The 19,453-nt window shown below is 45.4% G+C and overlaps 1 protein-coding gene across 1 annotated transcript in view; it reads left to right on the forward strand.

The window, feature by feature from the left end:
- The first annotated feature begins 9,241 nt into the window (after positions 1–9,241).
- LOC124722222 (nose resistant to fluoxetine protein 6-like) overlaps positions 9,242–19,453 on the forward strand; it is a 96,149-nt gene continuing 85,937 nt past the window's right edge. The window contains exons 1-2 of the mRNA XM_047247416.1: positions 9,242–9,420; positions 18,583–18,677. Coding sequence (XP_047103372.1) covers positions 9,242–9,420; positions 18,583–18,677 — 274 coding nt within the window. The remainder of the gene's footprint in view (positions 9,421–18,582; positions 18,678–19,453) is intronic.

Here is a 19,453-nt window from a genome sequence, read left to right on the forward strand (position 1 = left end):
TGAGTCAAACAGGTACAGCTGCCCATGCAGCTTCAACACGATACCACAGTTCATCAAGAATAGTGACTGGCGTATTGTGACGAGCCAGTTGTTCGGCCACCATTGACCAGACGTTTTCAATTGGTGAGAGATCTGGAGAATGAGCTGGCCAGGGCAGCAGTCGAACATTTTCTGTATCCAGAAAGGCCCGTACAAGACCTGCAACATGCGGCCATGCATTAGCCTACTGAAATCTAGGGTTTCGCATGGATCGAATGAAGGGTAGAGCCACGGGTCGTAACACATCTGAAATGTAACGTCCACTGTTCAAAGTGCCGTCAATGCGAACAAGAGGTGACTGAGACGTGTAACCAATTGCACCCCATACCATCACGCCGGGTGATACACCAGTTCGGCGATGACGAAAACACGCTTCCAATGTGCGTTCACCGCGATAACGCCAAACACGGATGCGACCATCAGGATGCTGTAAACAGAACCTGAATTCATCCGAAAAAATGACGTTTTGCCATTCGTGCACCCAGGTTCGTCGTTGAGTACACCATCGCAGGCCCTCCTGTCTGTGATGCAGCGTCAAGGGTAACCGCAGCCATGGTCTCCGAGCTGATAGTCCATGCTGCTGCAAACGTCGTCGAACAGTTCGTGCAGATGGTTGTTGTCTTGCAAACGTCCCAATCTGTTGACTCAGGGATCGAGACGTGGTTGTAGGATCCGTTACAGCCATGCGGATAAGATGCCTGTCATCTCGACTGCTAGTGATACCAGGCCGTTGAGATCCAGCACTGCGTTCCGTACTACCCTCCTGAACCCACCGATTCCATATTCTGCTAACAGTCATTGGATCTTGACCAATGCGAGCAGCAGCGTCGCGATACGATAAACCGCAATCGCGATAGGCAACAATCCGACCTTTATCAAACTCGGAAATGTGATGGTACGCATTTCTCCTCCTTACACGAGGCATCACAACAACGTTTCACCAGGCAACGCCGGTCAACTGCTGTTTGTGTATGAGAAATCGGTTGGAAACTTTCCTCACGTCAGCACGTTGTAGGTTAAATTTCGCGTCTGTAGCACGTCATCTTCGTGGTGGAGCAATTTTAATGGCTAGTAGTGTATTTTGCACCTACCACACGTTCAACCTCCTGAGACGCCTTCCTGGCGTGTTACGGTTTCAATAGCGCTCGGACCGTCCTGACACCCTAATCGTACTAACAAAATTTCGTTAAATTTCGGTTACACAATAAATCATCCAAATTTAAGGGTTTTATATTCAAATAAATACGTAGGTATTAGGGGAAAGTTGTGTTAGATCGGATAACTAATTCTCCAAGGTCCTTTGGAAAAATGGATCTGAGCACTATGGGACTTAACAACTGTGGTCATCAGTCTCCTAGAACTTAGAACTAATTAAACCTAACTAACCTAAGGACATCACACACATCCATGCCCGAGGCAGGATTCGAACCTGCGACCGTAGCGGTCACGCGGTTCTAAACTGAAGCGCCTAGAACCGCACAGCCACACCGGCCGGCGGTCCTTTGGAGTTAAACTATTTAACCTAGAGATTATTTGTTTGACTAAAAACAATCGCTGTTTAATTGGGTACAATATATTATTCCTGAAAGGTTATAGCTTCAGCGCTTCTTTAATCAGAGATTCTTTTATAGAAAAAGTCAAATCACCTGGTCTTACCTCACTGGTAGGGTAACAGCAGGTATACATACTAACCTTATGGGAATATAGAAAAACAAGATTTCAATAGAAAAGATGTGGAAATGTTTATTCAAATATAATTTAACTAACAATATTATTCGCAAAATTCCAACGTAAAGTAACAATCCTGATTATCTGCTCCACTGCAGCTTTCATGGATCCCACAAAATCATTCCAATCATCTTCATTCCATCGTTGGATTTATGCGTCATATTATTTTTGGTTGCAAGATCTTATGCTCATCTTTGGACATGTATCAAAGTTAAATCAAAAAGCATTAATGCATGATCGACTATTTCCTTTTCTTGTTGTTCTGAAAACAACTGTGGGCATGACCGAGCCCGGCACAGTATTAGGAGATGATGATGATGAAGTGCCAGCCGCGGTGGCCGAGCGGCTCTAGGCGCTTCAGTCGGGAACCGCGCGACTGCTACGATCGTAGGTTCGAATCCTGCCTCGGGCATGGATGTGTGTGATGTCCTTAGGTTAGTTAGTTTTAAGTAGTTCTAAGTTCTAGAGGACTGATGACCTCACATGTGAAGTCCCATAGTGCTCAGAGCCATTTGGACCATTTCTTTGATGATGAAGTCCCATACTCCTTGACAGAGCGTAGGGGACGATGCGGGAGACCCCCATCGCTGTACTAGACAAGGTCCTAGCGGAGGTGGTTTGCCATTGCCTTTCTGCGACCGTAATGGGGATGAATGATGATGATGAAGACGTCAAAGCAACACCCACTCATTTCGAGGCAGGTGAAAATCCCTGACCCCGCAGGGAATCGAACCTGGGAGGTTGCCCATGACTTTGGCACCTCAGTGCATACGCCACCATTTGAAAGAGATCGCCGGCCGGAGTGGCCGAGCGGTTCTAGGCGCTACAGTCTGGAACCGCACGACCGCTACGGTCGCAGGTTCGAATCCTGGCTCGGGCATGGATGTGTGTGATGTCCTTAGGCTAGTTAGGTTTAATTAGTTCTAAGTTCTAGGGGACTGATGACCTCAGAAGTTAAGTCCCATAGTGCTCAGAGCCATTTGAACCATAAACATAAAACTAATTATAGCTTAGTATACCACTACAGGCGCAGATATGACTGGCTGGAGCAATTTTCAAGCGCTTCATCCATAATTAGATTGATGACGATGATGTTGGTTTGTGGGGTGCTAAACATCGTGGTCATCAGTGCCCGTACAGGTTGAAATCTTTCCATTTCCAGTCTCGCCACTAACTGAATAATGACGAGATGATGAGGACAACACAGACACCCAGTCCCCAGGGAGAGAAAATCCCCGACCCGGCCGGGAATCGAACCCGGGACCCCGTGATCTAGAGGCAGCAATGCTAGTCACTAGACCACGAGCTGCTGGTACAATTAGTTTTGAAAATCAGATATATCCTACGTGAAAAAAATTGAATTCAATGTCATCTGTGAAATTAATGTGCTCTGTATTCAAGCAGAGGCCAATGTCTAAGGTTTTTAATAATTAAGACATACCTCTTAATTAAGTCACTTCGATGAGAAAACTAAAACCTTAACGAGCATTCTCCTCCTGAAAGTTCCAGCACTTGCGGTGGTTTCGTTATTATGGAGCCAAATCCAAATGACTGTTGCAACAGTTCTCTGCGCAATCAAGCCTTGCCTCTGCCGGGTTAGAACTCTACTTCAATAGCTTCGCGTCTAACTTACTTCCGTAACTCGATCCTCATTTACTGTGACTTTCTCGACTGCGACGTGATAAAGGCTGGAAGGAAAGCAGCTACTTTGGTGGAAACCGCAGAATTATAATGCGCCAGCTACGTAGTGTGTTCACGCCGAGAATACTGTAGAATGGTGTGTGACACGAGCGGTCGATACGCTGCTAAATTTTTCAACGCTCCGAATTGGGAATTCCATACGTTAGGCAAAAGAAAATTGTTCTGAAATTGTTTTTGACATTCTGGGTGAACGGAATTTAAACATCAAAGAGATCAATAGAAGACATTACCAACGGAATCAGAGCACCAGAAAAAATCGACACAATGGCAGCGTCGGTTAACTGCACACCACAGAGGAGGCTTATATTGTGCAACTGCTGTTCAGTGTACATATGAGGATTTTGTGATTCATAATGGCGCAAGTTCTTTGAGCCACATAGCTATGCAGGCTAAACCAAGCCTCACATGAAGAAGTGAAAAACTGAGGGTCCAATGTGCCAATACCAATGCAGTTAGAAAACATTGGTACAACTTTTCGTACTCATAAGAAACAATTAAGGATATGTAGCACTATCTGTAACGTGTTAAAAATACAATGAGACAAAAAACTAGAGAATTTTTATAAAAGGAATGATCATGTAGGATCTTTTAGTACTTCTTCATGGAAGTGAATTGGGGGCAGGGGGTCAAGGGGGTATCTACCAAAAGAACTTTGGGTAAGATTAGAAATGAAATTCATGACAACAAAACGTTACTCGAGAACAGAATATATAAGAAACGAAGCAGTGTAACAGGAACTAGAAGCAGGAACGACTGAATGTGCAGTGCAAAAAAGCCGCAACACGTGGTACGAACACGTGCAAAGGATGGGCAACACACGACTTCTGAAAGTAGTATTAGCTTATAAACCATTCGCATGAAGAGAAGTAGGAACACCTAAGGGGTGATGAGCATTACTTTTGTGACGACGAACACCTAAAGTTTAATCCAAGAAGATAAAATGAACAAGGAGAAGAAGAAGAAGAAGAATCCAAATACCTTGTTATTACACCCCTCGTGTTAGGGTGTCCACCTCGATAGGCAATACAATTTTTCACATAATTTTTCAGTGGCAAATCTAGTCGTTTTCATCCTATGTTGCTAGTGACGGTCTTCAAGCGTTTATTCCATCGCAATGGAATTACCAATTAAGCTGAAGAGTAGGAAACATATCTTTCACGATCAGTTCTCGTCTCGTTTACTCGTGTCGTAATAGTTCATTTTGTGCTTTCGTGTATTCTTAATCTTTACTGCATTGTTTGCTTTGTTGCTCTGCATAATGCGAAGACTGCACGGACTCTTTATATTTTTCCTAAGGGTGTTCTCCTACGAGAGACGCCAAAAATATCTACATCTACAACTACATGGAAACTCTGCAAATCACATTTAAGTGCCTGGCACAGGTTTAATCGAACCACCTTCACAATCCGCTTTCTAATCTCGTATAGCGCGCGGAAAAAATGAACACCTATATCTATCCGTGCGAGCTCTGATTTCCCTTATTTTATTATGGTGATCGTTTCTCCCTATGTATGTCGAGTCAACAAAATATTTCCGCGCTCAGAGGAGAAAGTTAGTCATTGAAATTTCGTGAGAAGATTCTGCCCCACCAAAAACGCCTTTGTTTTAATGGTGTCCACCCCAAATCCTGTATCATTTCAGTGACACTCTCTCCCCTATTTCGCGATAATACAAAACGTGCTCCCTTTCTTTGAGCTTTCTCGATGTACTCCGTCAATCCTATCTGGTAGGGATCCCACACCGCGCAGCATTATTCTAAAACAGGACAGACAAGCTTAGTGTAGGCACTCTCTTTAGTAATTCTGTTACATTTTCTAAATATCCTGCCAATAAAACGTAGTCTTTGGTTAGCCTTCCCCACCACATTTTCTACGCGTTCCTTCCAATTTAATTTGTTCGTAATTGTAATTACTAGGTATTTATTTGAATTTACGGTCTTTAGATTTGACTGATATATCGTGTAACCAAAGTTTAAAGGATACCTTTTACCAATCATGTGAATGACCTCACATTTTTCGTAATTAAGGGCCAGTTGCCAATTTTTGCACCATACAGATATCTTTTCTAAATCTTTTTGCAATTTGTTTTGATCTTCTGATGACTTTACTGGTCGATTAACGACAGTATCATATGCAAACAACCTAAGACGGCTGCAAAGATTGTCTCCTAAATTGTTTATGTAGATAATGATCAGCAAAGGGCCTATAACCCTACCCTGGGGAACGCCAGAAATATGAAAACGTTCTTTAGTTTTTACAGTACTTGCACGAAGAAAAATCCTGTGTACGTATGAGAAAGTAAATATATAAGAAACATTTCTGAATGTAGGTTACCGGTTTGGTGGTCTAATGATAAAGTGCGAGCGTTGAGGCCACAACTTCAAGCGATTTATTTTCAGTCTGTCTTTAAGCTAGTCTTCACATTTCAATGTTGTGAAAATATGCCAGGGACGACACGTCGTTCAGATTCCACTTTAAAATGTAGGACCCGTTTCCCTGCTATAATTACTGGGACAGGTTAATTGTGCGAAAGACTCCGAAGTGGCGTTCAACCGAAAGAAATTGCAAAAAGGTGGCTGAACATCCCTCTTGAGGGTCTGCCAACAAATTATGACACATGATTTTAATTTAATTTTAATGAAAATTATTGGAACAATGAAAAACGCTCTATTAAAGGAGAAAAATAGTTTGGTATGTTGAAACTTCCTGGCAGATTAAAACTGTGTGCCCGATCGAGATTCGAACTCGGGACCTTTGCTTCTGTAAAGTTTGGAAGGTAGGAGACGAGGTACTGGCAGAAGTAAAGCTTTGAGTACCGGTCGTGAGTCGTGCTTCGGTAGCTCAGATGGTAGAGCACTTGCCCGCGAAAGGCAAAGGTCCCGAGTTCGAGTCTCGGTCGGGCACACAGTTTTAATCTGCCAGGAAGTTTCATATCAGCGCACACTCCGCTGCAGAGTGAAAATCTCATTCTGGAGTTTGGTATGTTATATCTCACTTAGGTCGAATACAAGGTAACAAGACACAAAGGATAAAGTGAGAAGTGGCTTATACTGTCTGTCCATCAGGGACATTTCACTCCTTCTAATGACGCCCAGTCGACTGTTGGTCCCGTCATTGTGAAGAGGAAACGCGAAGGAACAACTACAGGTAAATGAAGACAACGGAGACTTCATGTACTGAGGTATAGGGACCATCGAGCATTACGGAGGGTGGTTCTAAAATCACTCGTGACCTCTAAAGTGCTACCAGCATTCCAGACAGTACAATGGCCGTAAGTAGGGAGTTAAAAAGAGTGCTAAGAACAGTGCCACTGAACAGTGACTCACTGAAAATGAGTGATTTGGAGTGATGAATCACGCTACACTCTATGAGTCTATGGCAATCCGACGGAAGTATTTGGATTCAGCAAGTGCCTGGAAAACTTTACCCAGCCCTACCGGATTAGGGAAGCATGAGGAAGGGAGTCGGCCGTGCCCTTTTAAAGGAACTATCGCGGCATTTATGTGAAGCGATTAAGGGAAATCACGGAAAACCTAAATCAGGATGGCCGGACGCGGGTTTGAATCGTCGTCCTCCAGAATGCGAGTCCAATGTACTAACCACTGCGCCACCTCGCTCCGTCTGTCATTAGGTGTAGTGCTAGCAATGAAGTATGGAAGGGGTTGTTTTACGGTATGGGGATGTTTTTCGTAGTTCTCAAAAATGGCTCTGAGCACTATGGGACTTAACTTCTGAGGTCATCAGTCCCCTAGAAGTTAGAACTACTTAAACCTAACTAACCTAAGGACATCACACATATCCATGCCCGAGGCAGGATTCGAACCTGCGACCGTAGCGGTCGCGCGGTTCCCGACTGAAGCGCCTAGAACCGCTCGGCCACATGGGCGACCTTTGCTGCTAGTCGAGAAGAGTAGGTTATCTGCCGGTATCTGCCACCTCTCATAATGTCCGCCCCAGTAGCTGAGTGGCAGCCGGCACGGTAGCTTAGCGTGTTCGGTCAGAGGGTTAGCTACCCTCTGTAACAAAACAACTGAGTGAATGGATCAGCAAAGAATCTAAATGAGTGTCATCGGACGTCCGCCTCGAATAAATTCAACGAACAATATCAAACAAAATGAGATTAAAAAAGTGGTCATCGCGACAGAATGTGAATCCTAAGGGCCTGGGTTTGATTCCCTTCTGGATCGGAGATTTTCTCAGCTCAGGGACTGGGTGTTGTGTTGTCCTAATCATCATAATTTCATCCCCATCGACGCGCAAGTCGCCGAAGTGGCGTCAAATGGAAAGACTCGCACTCGGCGAACGGTCTACCCGATGAGAGGCCCTAGTCACACGACATTTATTTATTTAACTCTCATAATGTCCAACATGAACATGACAGTACATCTCTCAGACACACACACATTACAGTCAACTAGACTTCACAGATACACTTACGCACACAATTCTCATACTTCGCGAAGGAAAGGTGCCTATGGGGGCGAGGGATAGGAGAAACGTTTCCGCTTAGGCAGCTGAACCTGTCCTTCGGGGTCTGTCAGCTGTTCAGACAGACCCATTTTAGTTAAACAAGACAAGATAGACATTATTACCAAAAAATTCGACGATTAAGAAACTTACATTACTTAGACGAGCGAAGAAGAGCATTATTACGCAAATTTTTAATCATTCGGCTGGGGGAAACTTAAATTTAATGAAATGACAATTAAATCAAGACCCTAAGCTGTCGACAGGCGTTGATATACATCAAGGGGGAAGTTGAAAATATGTGACCCGACCGGGACTGGAACCCGGGATCTCCTACTTACATGGCAGACGCTCTATCCATAATTTTTCTTTTTTTTCTTTGGGCGGTATTGTTCGTTTCGTTTGGTCTGGGCGGACGTCACATGACATCAGTTCAAGTTGATCGTTCATTCCCTTATTCAGTTTTTTTTTTATTATTACAGAGGACAATCGCCCCTTTGAACGAACACGCTGAGCTACCGTGCCGGCGTCCATCTGAGCCACGAGGCCACAGAGGATAGTGCGATTGCAGGGATTTATCCCTTGCACGCTCCCCGTGAGACCCACATTCCCAACTTAATGTCCATACACTACATTCGTAGTGCCCCTGCCCATTACACAATATTACTTGCATCAGACAATCTTATCGAATCCCGTAAGAGTTTGGGCGTCCAGCACAGAAAAAAAAATGGCTGTAAGCACTATGGGACTTAACATCTGAGGTCATCAGTCCCCTAGACTTAGAACTACTTAAACCTAACTAACCTAAGGACATTACACACATCCATGCCCGAGGGAGCATTCGAACCTCCGACCGTGGCAGCCGCGTGGTTCCGGACTGAAGCGTCTAGAACCGCTCGGCCAGCACAGAACAAGAAGGTCAATGGCCGGTTAGCCTTAACTATATGAAAATGATATCTGTTCTTTCGGACATGTCCGAAAGATGAGATACCATCTTCAGATACTTAAATTTAATCCTTTAAGGAGAGAATACTATCGTTTTCCTCATTAGTAGCAATGAAAGAATTTAAAAGCAAGCAGCAAAGCAAATTTTTTCAGTTATAACTGGGGGATGATTACATTGGCTGTCCGGCCTATCTGAATAGTTTACACCGATATCATTTCATGTCGTTGCATCTCCCTCGACTTCACCTCCCCCACCCCTCTACACCGTTCCCTATAGACCTACATATTTCATTTCAGTGCACTGAATCCATTTCAGAATCAGAATGCGATTCAGGCAGAGCATGTAAGCAGTAGAGTGAGACATGTATTTTTGGCAGACGCGGCAGCTGCGACTGGGGCTGTGCCTGCCCGCGGCCTGCTCGGACAACGCGTCGGCTCTGCTGTCGGCGGCGCTGGTACCCTCTGCGTCCCTGCAGCGCGTGCGGCCAGTCCCCGACCCGCGCTTCTCCTTCTGGACGCTGCCCGCCTTCTACTGCCTCTGGTAAGCACTCGCGCTTCTCTCTGCTGCGTACTCCTAACGCTCGAGGCAGAGCTATACAGGCTGTCCCAAACATTTAAGATAAATGAAGATAGTAACTGTTCTCGAAGGAACAGATACCATTGATGACCGTGCAACTTCTCTAGAATAAATGATAGTTAATTGAAACCCTCAGCTGCCGACATGTATTGTTGATATACCTCAGCTGTCCCCATCGAGGTATATCAACAACACTTGTCCGCAGCTGAGGGTTTCAATTAATGATCATTTATTCTAGTGAAGCTGCACGGTCATCAGTGGTCTCTGTTCTTTCGAAAACAGTTACTATCTTAATCTATATAGTTAAAGGCTACCCAGCCATTGACCTTCGTCTGTGTGAATGCGCACAGGTTCCCCGAAATCTTACGGGAATCGTCTCGGAAATACGGAAGCGTCCGATCCCGCCCGTCTGCTTTGACCCATGTGTCACAAATATGGTGGAAACGACCATAAACCACGATTCCAATATGGCGCATATAAAGTCGGTACGTACACATTATGAGGGCGAAAATACATCGACAAACACACACACTTTCCACAAAAAGTCTAATGGCACTAACGGGACAAGCTCGAGAAATGGGGTGTTTTTAGGTGCGGGCAAACTAAATATAAACAAATTTAGACACCCACCCCCATACAAAACCCCGAAAAAAACCGACATCACAAAACTCCCCAAATACCACTAAACACAATATCATCTGGAATCGGACACTTCCCTTGACCTATACAGCTCAACAGCAGCTCCCGATCCCATAAATTAGGATCAAACACTTCCCTTGGCCTATATATCTCAAAAACATCTCCTGATACCAATATCAACATACACAGCCACACATTGGGATCGAACACTTCCCTTGACCTGCGCACTGTTAATTTTATCCGTCATATCCATTTCTAAACAAAAACAACAACCGATTAATTTTACTAAAATTACCACACGATGTACAGCGAACAACACTAAATTAACCTTCACAAAAAATCGTTAACTCACTGAAACGAATTCCACTACAAACATAGCCGACACTCGAACAATCCTGGATAATGAGCAAAAGCAAACTGAGCCCATTACACCACACAAACGAAAACCCTGAACATACCACCAGAGAGCACAACAAACCACAACACGACGACATCTACAAACACACCACACTCACAAACCAAACTCCTCGCCGTCACGACGTCACACACGACAACACCCGTACGTCACGGGTCAAAGCCGACGCGTGGGATCGGACGCTTCTCTCGACCCATCGTCACCTTAGTGTGCGCGGGTAATGAGTGGATGGGCAAATATCGATTAGGTGGTTTACGTATGTAGATTGTGGACAGTTGGGAATGTGGGTCTCACGGGAAGTGTGCAACGGATAAGTCCCTGCAGTCGCGCTATTCATCTGTGTTTTCGGTGGCTCAGATGGATAGAGCGTCTGCCATGTAAGCAGGAAATCCCGGGTTCGAGTCCCGCTCGGGGCACACATTTTCACCTGTCCCCATCGAGGTATATCAGCAACACCTGTCGGCAGCTGAGGGTTACAATTAATTATCATTTATTTAAGATAAAATCTCACCGGCAATGTGGAGGACGAATTCGCAGAGCGGTAGCGATTTTATCTGTGTGACATACATTGGTGAGTAGAGTTACTCTCTACCAAAACCACGGTTCGGTAGTCTTGATACAGTACATAAATGATGTATGGTAGGATTGTCTGTAGAATTGGTAGGGTTAACGGGGAAAGAAACAAAGATGAACGTGTAAGAGAGAAACTGTGAGCAGACAACTTCTCCTTGTTTATTGTTTGTTTGTTTTGCACATAATCAGAACCGCGCGTCTTTCAGTGTTAGTCCATTGTGTATTTTATGTCGTTGAAAAATATAAATTGCATTTTATAAGTAACAAATATTAGTCGATTGTGTAACTTCTACTCTTCCTTTTAACCAAAGCAATTACTCTTCGTGCAGGTACAGTTTACGCGCAGGAACATAAAAAATCTACACACTTATTGCTATCTTTTACTGAATGGAACGTTCTACATCATGGCCAAAGACAAGAATTTCCTCTTGTTACTGATAAGTCAAAAGTTGTTTATCAATAACAGAAACATATTTTGTATAAGCTCGACGAAGTACTGAAGCGGTGTTTCATATATTTGCGTTTTTTTTATTTTACCTTTTTTTTAGGAAATTGCATTTTGTAGCACTATATTATAAATCTGTAATTTTTTTTTTTTTTTTTACTACAACATCCCTCTGTTTCCCGTTGCAAATCAACGATTTTCGAATAAAACCTGAGTGAAACATTCACAATTTCAGTTTTGCTGCAAATACTGCTTTTTAAGTAAGAAACAGGAGGACAACTATGTAGAACAATCATGTTCGATAGGTTAGGCAGTCCTTTGTATACCCATACTCAGTTTATAGACGGTTCATCGTTTGCAGTTTCTACGGGAATCTAGTAAGACATTGGTCGCATATGCAGACAAAGCGATTGAAATTAGGTGACGCCTGATAGGTATGCAACACACCTGATGTACAGGTAACACAGTTCCGATCTCAACTGAGCAGGGCTACTAGGAAAATTACCGTAGTCTACGCTTACTTATGACAGTCTACAGAAGCCTGCGGTAGTTTCACAGCACTACTGACGAGCCAAAACATTCCGACCAACGACCACCACAATACTGAATGCCAGCTGGAGGCGTTGCATGTATGTAATGCAGTTTGACAACGCATGAACCTGTGTTCAGTGTATGCCGCCTTTACAATCTGAAGATGGTCATTGCATGGCCGAAACCGGTTATGACTGTGTCATAAACATGTGATTGCGTCTATAAATAAAAAAAAATACAAAAGAATCAATCACGCACTCCGCAGACCAAATGTCGTTTTTTCCAAAAGGGAAGTATACTATTTGATCAGAAGTTTCCCAGTATCACTGTGTATGCCCACCCGGTTAGCCGTGCAGTCTAACGCACGGCTTTCTGGAGTGGGAAGGAGTGCCTGGTCCCCGGCACGAATCCGCCCAGCGGACTTGTGTCGAGGTCCGGTGAGTCGGCCAGTCTGTGGATGGTTTTTAGGCGGTTTTCCATCTGCCTCGGCGAATGCGGGCTGGTTCCCCTTATTCTGCCTCAGCTGCATTATGTCAGCGATTGATGAGCAAAGTTCTCCATGTATGCGTACACCACCGTTTGGTTTGACGTGGACCACGGAGGGGTGAAGTGGATAGCGGTAGTCGTCGTGGGGTTGTGGACCACTGCGGCTGCGGCAGGGACGGAGCCTCTCCGTCGTTTCTAGGTCTCCAGTTGGCTGTGCTTCAATATATAAGCGATTAACATTTAGGCTGCATAAGGTGTTTTACTGGTCAGGATGGGTGGCGGTGTGAGTGTGAGGTTCTAAGGGCGAGCAGGTGATCAGCATTGACTGGGACTTAACATCTGTGGTCATCAGTCCCCTAGAACTTAGCGTTGATTTACTTAACTTTATTCAAATCATGTTAGATTGTAGCAGTCACCTTCCTTGCAGGCTGCCCCCCAATACTGCCCTCTCCACCCCTCACCCCCCCCCCCCCCCCCCTCCATATGCGACGCAGAAGTCCGGTGGCTGACACCCAACATCAACAACGACCCTCCAGCTGGTAGAAAGACCTACTTTTATTCCGCTGACTCGCGCTGGCGACGACCCGGCGATGCTAACTCAGCGGGTTCGGAAACATGCGTTCCGCGCTGGAGGCTGAACGATCTCTTGCTCACTTCAACAATTTTTGCTCATGATTGAATCAGTCTGTTGCATTCTTGGAGTCACTATCTGTCAGACTATGTTAAACGTCTTATAACTTCAAATACAGTATGTTCTGTTCTGTGCCGGCCGCGGTGGCCGAGCGGTTCTAGGTGCTCAATCCGGAACCGCGCGACTGCTACGGCCGCAGATTCGAATCCTGCTTCGGGTATGGATGTGTGTGATGTCCTTAGGTTAGTTAGGTTTAAGTAGTTCTAAGTTCTCGGGGACTGATGACCACAGATGTTAAGTCCCATAGTGCTCAGGGCCATTTGAACATTATTTTGATCTGTTCTCCTTGTCTCCCTTCGTCCCATTTCTCAGTTCAGGTCTCTTAACTCACCATATAGAAAAGTGCTGATTGGAGAGAAGCTCTGTCAGTATACATAACAAATCCAGGATGCCACTCCTGTGCAAACATGTGGCGGACACAGTCAGCAGTGATGATTTAAAAGTGCAGGGAACTATACAGTGACTACCTAGCGCTGTGGATTTTGGAGAAGGAGCACCAGACTTAAGGAAAACATCTAGAAAATTTAAACAAACCGGTATTTATGCCCCTCTACGTTAACCGTTTCATCCTGACCTGCGTATTAATAAACTGCTCAAAACAAGTTTCACACAACCCTCGAGACGTGCATAGGTTGCAGTTTTTTCGTTTCGCTCTCTGGAAGTCTTTGGCGCAAGCGTGTGACTGGACTATCGGCCTGAAGGCGGGTAGAGTGCAGTCTTTCTATTCTACATCCACATCTACATACATACTGCGGAAACCACCGAACTGCGCATGGCGGAGAGTGCGTTGTACCACTACTGGTCATTATCTACCCTGTTCAACTTGCAAATAGAGCGAGGGAAAACGACTGTCTAAAATCCTCCGTACGAGCCCTTATTTTCGTATCTTACCTTCATCGTCCTTACGTGAAATGTACGTTGACGGTAGTAGAATCATTCCGCAGACGGCCTCAAAAGCCTGTTATATAAATTTGCACAATAGTACCCTGCGGAAAGAGCATCATCTTCCTCCAGCGATTTACATTTGAGTTCACGAAGCATCTCTGTAATACTTGCGTGCCGATCGAACCTACCGGTAAACAGATCTAGCAGCCCGCCTGTGAATTGCTTCGATGTCTTCCTTTAATCCGCGAACAGTACTCAAGAATGACGTTCTATACGTCGTCTCCTTTGTGGATGAGCTACACTGTCCCATAACCTTTGCAATAAATCGAAGTCGAGCATTCGCCTTCCCTACTATCAACCTGACGTGCTCATTCCATTTTATATCGCTTTGCAGCGTTACGCCTTGATATTTAACCGAAGTGACTGTGTCAAGCTGCACTCTACTAATGCTCTATTTGAACGTTAAAAGATTGCTTTCCTAATCATTCGCATTAACTTAACATTTTTGTACACTTAGAGCAAGCTGCCATTCATCACACTATCAAGAAATTTTTCATACTACTCCTACAGTCACTCAACGACCACACCTTCCCGAACACCAAACAGCCTAAATTGTATTGCTGCTCACCAAGTGTGGCATGTCATTTATCTATATAAAGAGTATTCCCTGTGGCACTAGGAGGGGGAAGGCCGGTGGGCCTCTCGCTCCTGCCGCCTTTTATCCCTGGGGAAGACCTCCAATACTCATTTTGACAGCAAGCTGACGAGACCGGGGGTCATCCTGAAGGGCCTGGAGTGATGTAAACTCCCCGCCCCTATTCACGATTGAACCGGTATCCGCAGGGGTGGAGTCTAGTGATCTACCCACTAGACCACCTCGTCCACATCTTTTGCTGTACACCCATGTAATGCAACGTCTGTTCAAAGACAACTAACTGCTGAATATGGTATGGTACAAGAACTGTTTTAGGAGGTAATTCGCCTGATCACTATGATTATGAGAGCCACAGTATAGTCAGCATCCCCTGAGAGGTCATCCAATGCCTTTCGACGAATTAAAAACTTGCCCCAGATCAACAACGATACAGCCAAGGCTCGCCCATCTATTTCTCCTTTATGTTCATCAAGTAAGTGCTTGGAAAATAAATTTTATGGGTATCATTAAAGAATTTATTTCCCGGTTCAAATGGTTCAAATGGCTCTGAGCACTATGGGACTTAACACCTGAGGTCATCAGTCCCCAAGACTTAAAACTACTGAAAACTAACTAACCTAAGGACATCACAGACATCCATGCCCTAGGCAGGATTCGAACCTGCGACCATAGCAGCAGCGCGGTTCCGGACTGAAGCGCCTAGAATCGCTCAGCTACAGCGGCCGGCTAAACTGATGTGACTCGGTGGCTTTATGTGAATGGTTCTATTGTTTCTCGGATGAGCTGACAGTTTATGGAGACAGAAACTGTATCCCAGAGACCAGGACAGGGCCGAACACGTGTCACATCAGAGAGAGTGGACCGTTATTTGGCTGTAACAGCACGACAGTACCGCCTAGGTACTGCACTGCAACTGACATCTAACCTCGTGCATCCCCTGGACGTGCTGTATCGAGACAAATGATGTACAGAAGGCTTCAGCAGAGTGGCTGTTATTGTTACAGACCTGGAGTCTGTTTACCTCTGGCATGTCTTCACCAAAGGAAACATCTAGAGAGGAGCCTCAAAATGCCATCTGGACGGTCGAACGGTGGACCAATGTTCTTGTCACAGATGAGTCCCAATTTGGTTTGAAGAGTGATTAAAAATGGTTCAAATGGCTCTGAGCACTACGCGACTTAACTTCTGTGGTCATCAGTCGCCTAGAACTTAGAACCAATTAACCCTAACTAACCTAAGGACATCACACACATCCATGCCCGAGGCAGGATCCGAACCTGCGACCGTAGCGGTCGCTCGGCTCCAGACTGTAGCGCCTAGAACCGCAAGGCCACTCCGGCCGGCTTGGAGAGTGATTTTAGACGGTTTCGCACCTGGAGGGCACACGAATGCGGGACCACAAACATTGTGGAAAGAGGCCGATATCGAGGAGGATCCCTATTGGTGTGGGCAAGGATTATGTTCACCAGTCGAACATCTCTTCATCAAATTGTACAGGTCAATCAGCAAGATTTAACTGCTGTCAGGTACCGTGAGGAGATCTTGGGCTCTCATGCATAGTTGTTGCGAGGTGCTGTGGGCCCAGACTTCGTCTTGATGGACGATAATGCTTGACCTCATACAGCACGAATGGTTGAGGTTTTTTGGAAACGGAAGATATTGCATGCATGGCGTGTCCTGCTCGCTCTCCTGATTTGAATCCCATAGGATATATCTGGGATGCACCAGGGAGATGGGTTGCATCACATCAGCATCCACCAACCACTCTCCAAGTCTTGTGAGCTGCTATGCTGGAAGAATGGGCATTATTAGCTCAACATGAGATCGATGATATCATTCACAGCATGTCCCGTCGTTGTCAGGGCTGTATTTGTGCTAGAGGTGGCCGCACCCCATGCTGAGCACATTAGCCTGTTGCCAGAGTGTGTGTGCAAATCCGTTAAGTCGAAAAAAAAGGGGAAATACACCACTGGCCATCAAAATTGCTACACCAAGAAGAAATGCACATGATAAACGGGTATTCATTGGGCACATATATTATACTAGAACTGACATATGATTACATTTTCATGGAATTTGGGTGCATAGATCCTGAGAAATCAGGAACCAGAACAACCGCCTCTGGCCGTAATAACAGCCTTGATACGCCTGGGCATTGAGTCAAACAGAGCTTGGATGGCGCGTACAGGTACAGCTGCCCGTGCAGCTACAACACGATACCACAGTTCATCAAGGGTAGTGACTGGCGGATTGTGACGAGCCAGTTGCTCGGCCACCATTGACCAGACGTTTTCAGTTGGTGAGAGATCTGGAGAATGTGCTGGCCAGGGCAGCAGTCGAACATTTTCTGTATCCAGAAAGGCCTGTACAGGACCTGCAACATGCGGTCGTGCATTATCCTGCTGAAATGTAGGGTTTCGCAGGGATCGAATGGAGGGTAGAGCCAAGGGTCGTAACACATCTGAAATGTAACGTCCACTGTTCAAAGTGCCGTCAATGCGAACAAGAGGTGACCGAGACGTGTAACCAATGGCACCCCATACCATCACGCCGAGTGATACGCCAGTATGGAGATGACGAATACACGCTTCCAAGCTTCCAATGTGCGTTCAACGCGATGTCGCCAAACACGGATACGACCTTCATGATGCTGTAAACAGAACCTGGATTCGTTCGAAAAAATGACGTTTTGCCATTCGTGCACCCAGGTTCGTCGTTGAGTACACCATCGCAAGTGCTCTTGTCTGTGATGCAGCTTCATGGGTAACCGCAGCCATGGTCTCCGAGCTGATAGTCCATGCTGCTGCAAACGTCGTCGAACTGTTTGTGCAGATGGTTGTTGTCTTGCAAACGTCCCCATCTGTTGACTCAGGGATCGAGACGTGGCTGCACGATCCGTTACAGCCATGCGGATAAGATGCCTGTCATCTCCACTGCTAGTGATACGAGGCCGTTGGGATCCAGCACGGCGTTCCGTATTACCCTCCTGAACCCACCGATTCCATATTCTGCTAACAATCATTGGGTCTCGACCAACGCGAGCACCAGTGTCGCGATACGATAAACCGCAATCGCGATAGGCTACAATGCGACCTTTATCAAAGTCGGAAACGTGATGGTACGCATTTGTCCTCCTTACACGAAGCATCACAACAACGTTTCACCAGACAACGCCGATCAACTGCTGTTTGTGTATGAGAAATCGGTTGGAAACTTTCCTCATGTTAGCACGTTGTAGGTGTCGCCACCGGCGCCAACGTTGTGTGGATGCTCTGAAAAGCTAATCATTTGCATATCACAGCATCTTCTTCCTGTCATTTAAATTTCGCGTCTGTAGCACGTCATCTTCGTGGTGTAGCAATTTTAATGGCCAGTAGTGTACAGTATTCTATAATGTTATGGATGTGGCAGTTGATTAAGCTCTGTATTCTGTACATTGTTTCTTCTTTACCATCACTCTATACTGTTTTGTGGCAAAATAAACCCAATCTTGCAAAATTTCCAATTGTTGCTTTACTTCGGATTACCATTGTACTTAAGTATATTCTGGTATTTGACACATGTACTTCGGAAGCGAGTGTGACGAGACTGCGTACCAGGGGATGTCCTGAGGATGGTGCTGTGTACCGAAACCGGTAGCTAGTAGACAAAACAAATAAACTGCGACTATAGAGTAAAACAAACTTTCAGTTCTAATAGTTTGCCATTGAAGTAATTTTGAATCTGAAGATTTGGGACACCCTGTGTGCTTGTCTGTTCGATGTCGTATTTTGAACGTGCAGCTGAGATTGGGTGTTGTGTTGCAGCGTGGCGGTGAGCGCGATGGGTTTGCTGGTTGCGACTGGTACCGTGGTGGACCTACTGCTGCAGAGGAGGCGGCGGGCGCGGTCCCGGGAGCCAGGTACGTGGACAACTACTTGCCACACGTTTGCCACGTGTAGCCACAACAACTATCCTTTGACTTTAGCTATGTATCCAGGATATAGTTGGGGCAAGTCATATTAGTTTCGTGGAAGGGAGAGGGGTAGCGGAAAAAGGGCAATTTCTTACGTAAATGTATTGAACATTGTGCTTATTACTCAGTGAACATGTTGGGAGACCATTTTAGATTGGGTACTTACTAAATGTAATGTATTTAAATGATGAAATGAAATAAATTCTGACATACCGCGCAACTGGATATTAAAATGAACTAAATGACAACAAGGGAAAGTATGTGCTGGACCAGGATTCGAACACGTATGTGTTAACGGCTTCGGCTGTCAGAGCACGCTTTCCTTCCGACCCAAATTCTAACTTGTCGCACACTAATTACGCAGCGCCCCCTGTCCAACATACTCATTGCTCGTCGCATCACGCTGGATTTCCGCAAGGTATATTAATACGTGTATACGGCTCGACGCCCATAAGGTCATTTCAGTGCGGTTTCACTCTCTCTTCTGAACTTTTGCGGGAATCTAGCGTGATGCGGCTAGCAATGAGTATGGTGGACATGGGTGCTACGTAACTAGTGTGCAACAAGTTGGAACCGCGTGACCGCTACGGTCGCAGGTTCGAATCCTGCCCCTGGCATGGATGTGTGTGATGTCCTTAGGTTAGTTAGGTTTAAGTAGTTCTAAGTTCTAGGGGACTGATGACCACAGATGTTAAGTTCCATAGTGCTCAGAGCCATTTGAA

The sequence above is a fragment of the Schistocerca piceifrons genome, chromosome X (genome assembly GCF_021461385.2).
Source record: "Schistocerca piceifrons isolate TAMUIC-IGC-003096 chromosome X, iqSchPice1.1, whole genome shotgun sequence".
Taxonomy (NCBI): Eukaryota; Metazoa; Arthropoda; class Insecta; order Orthoptera; family Acrididae; genus Schistocerca; species Schistocerca piceifrons.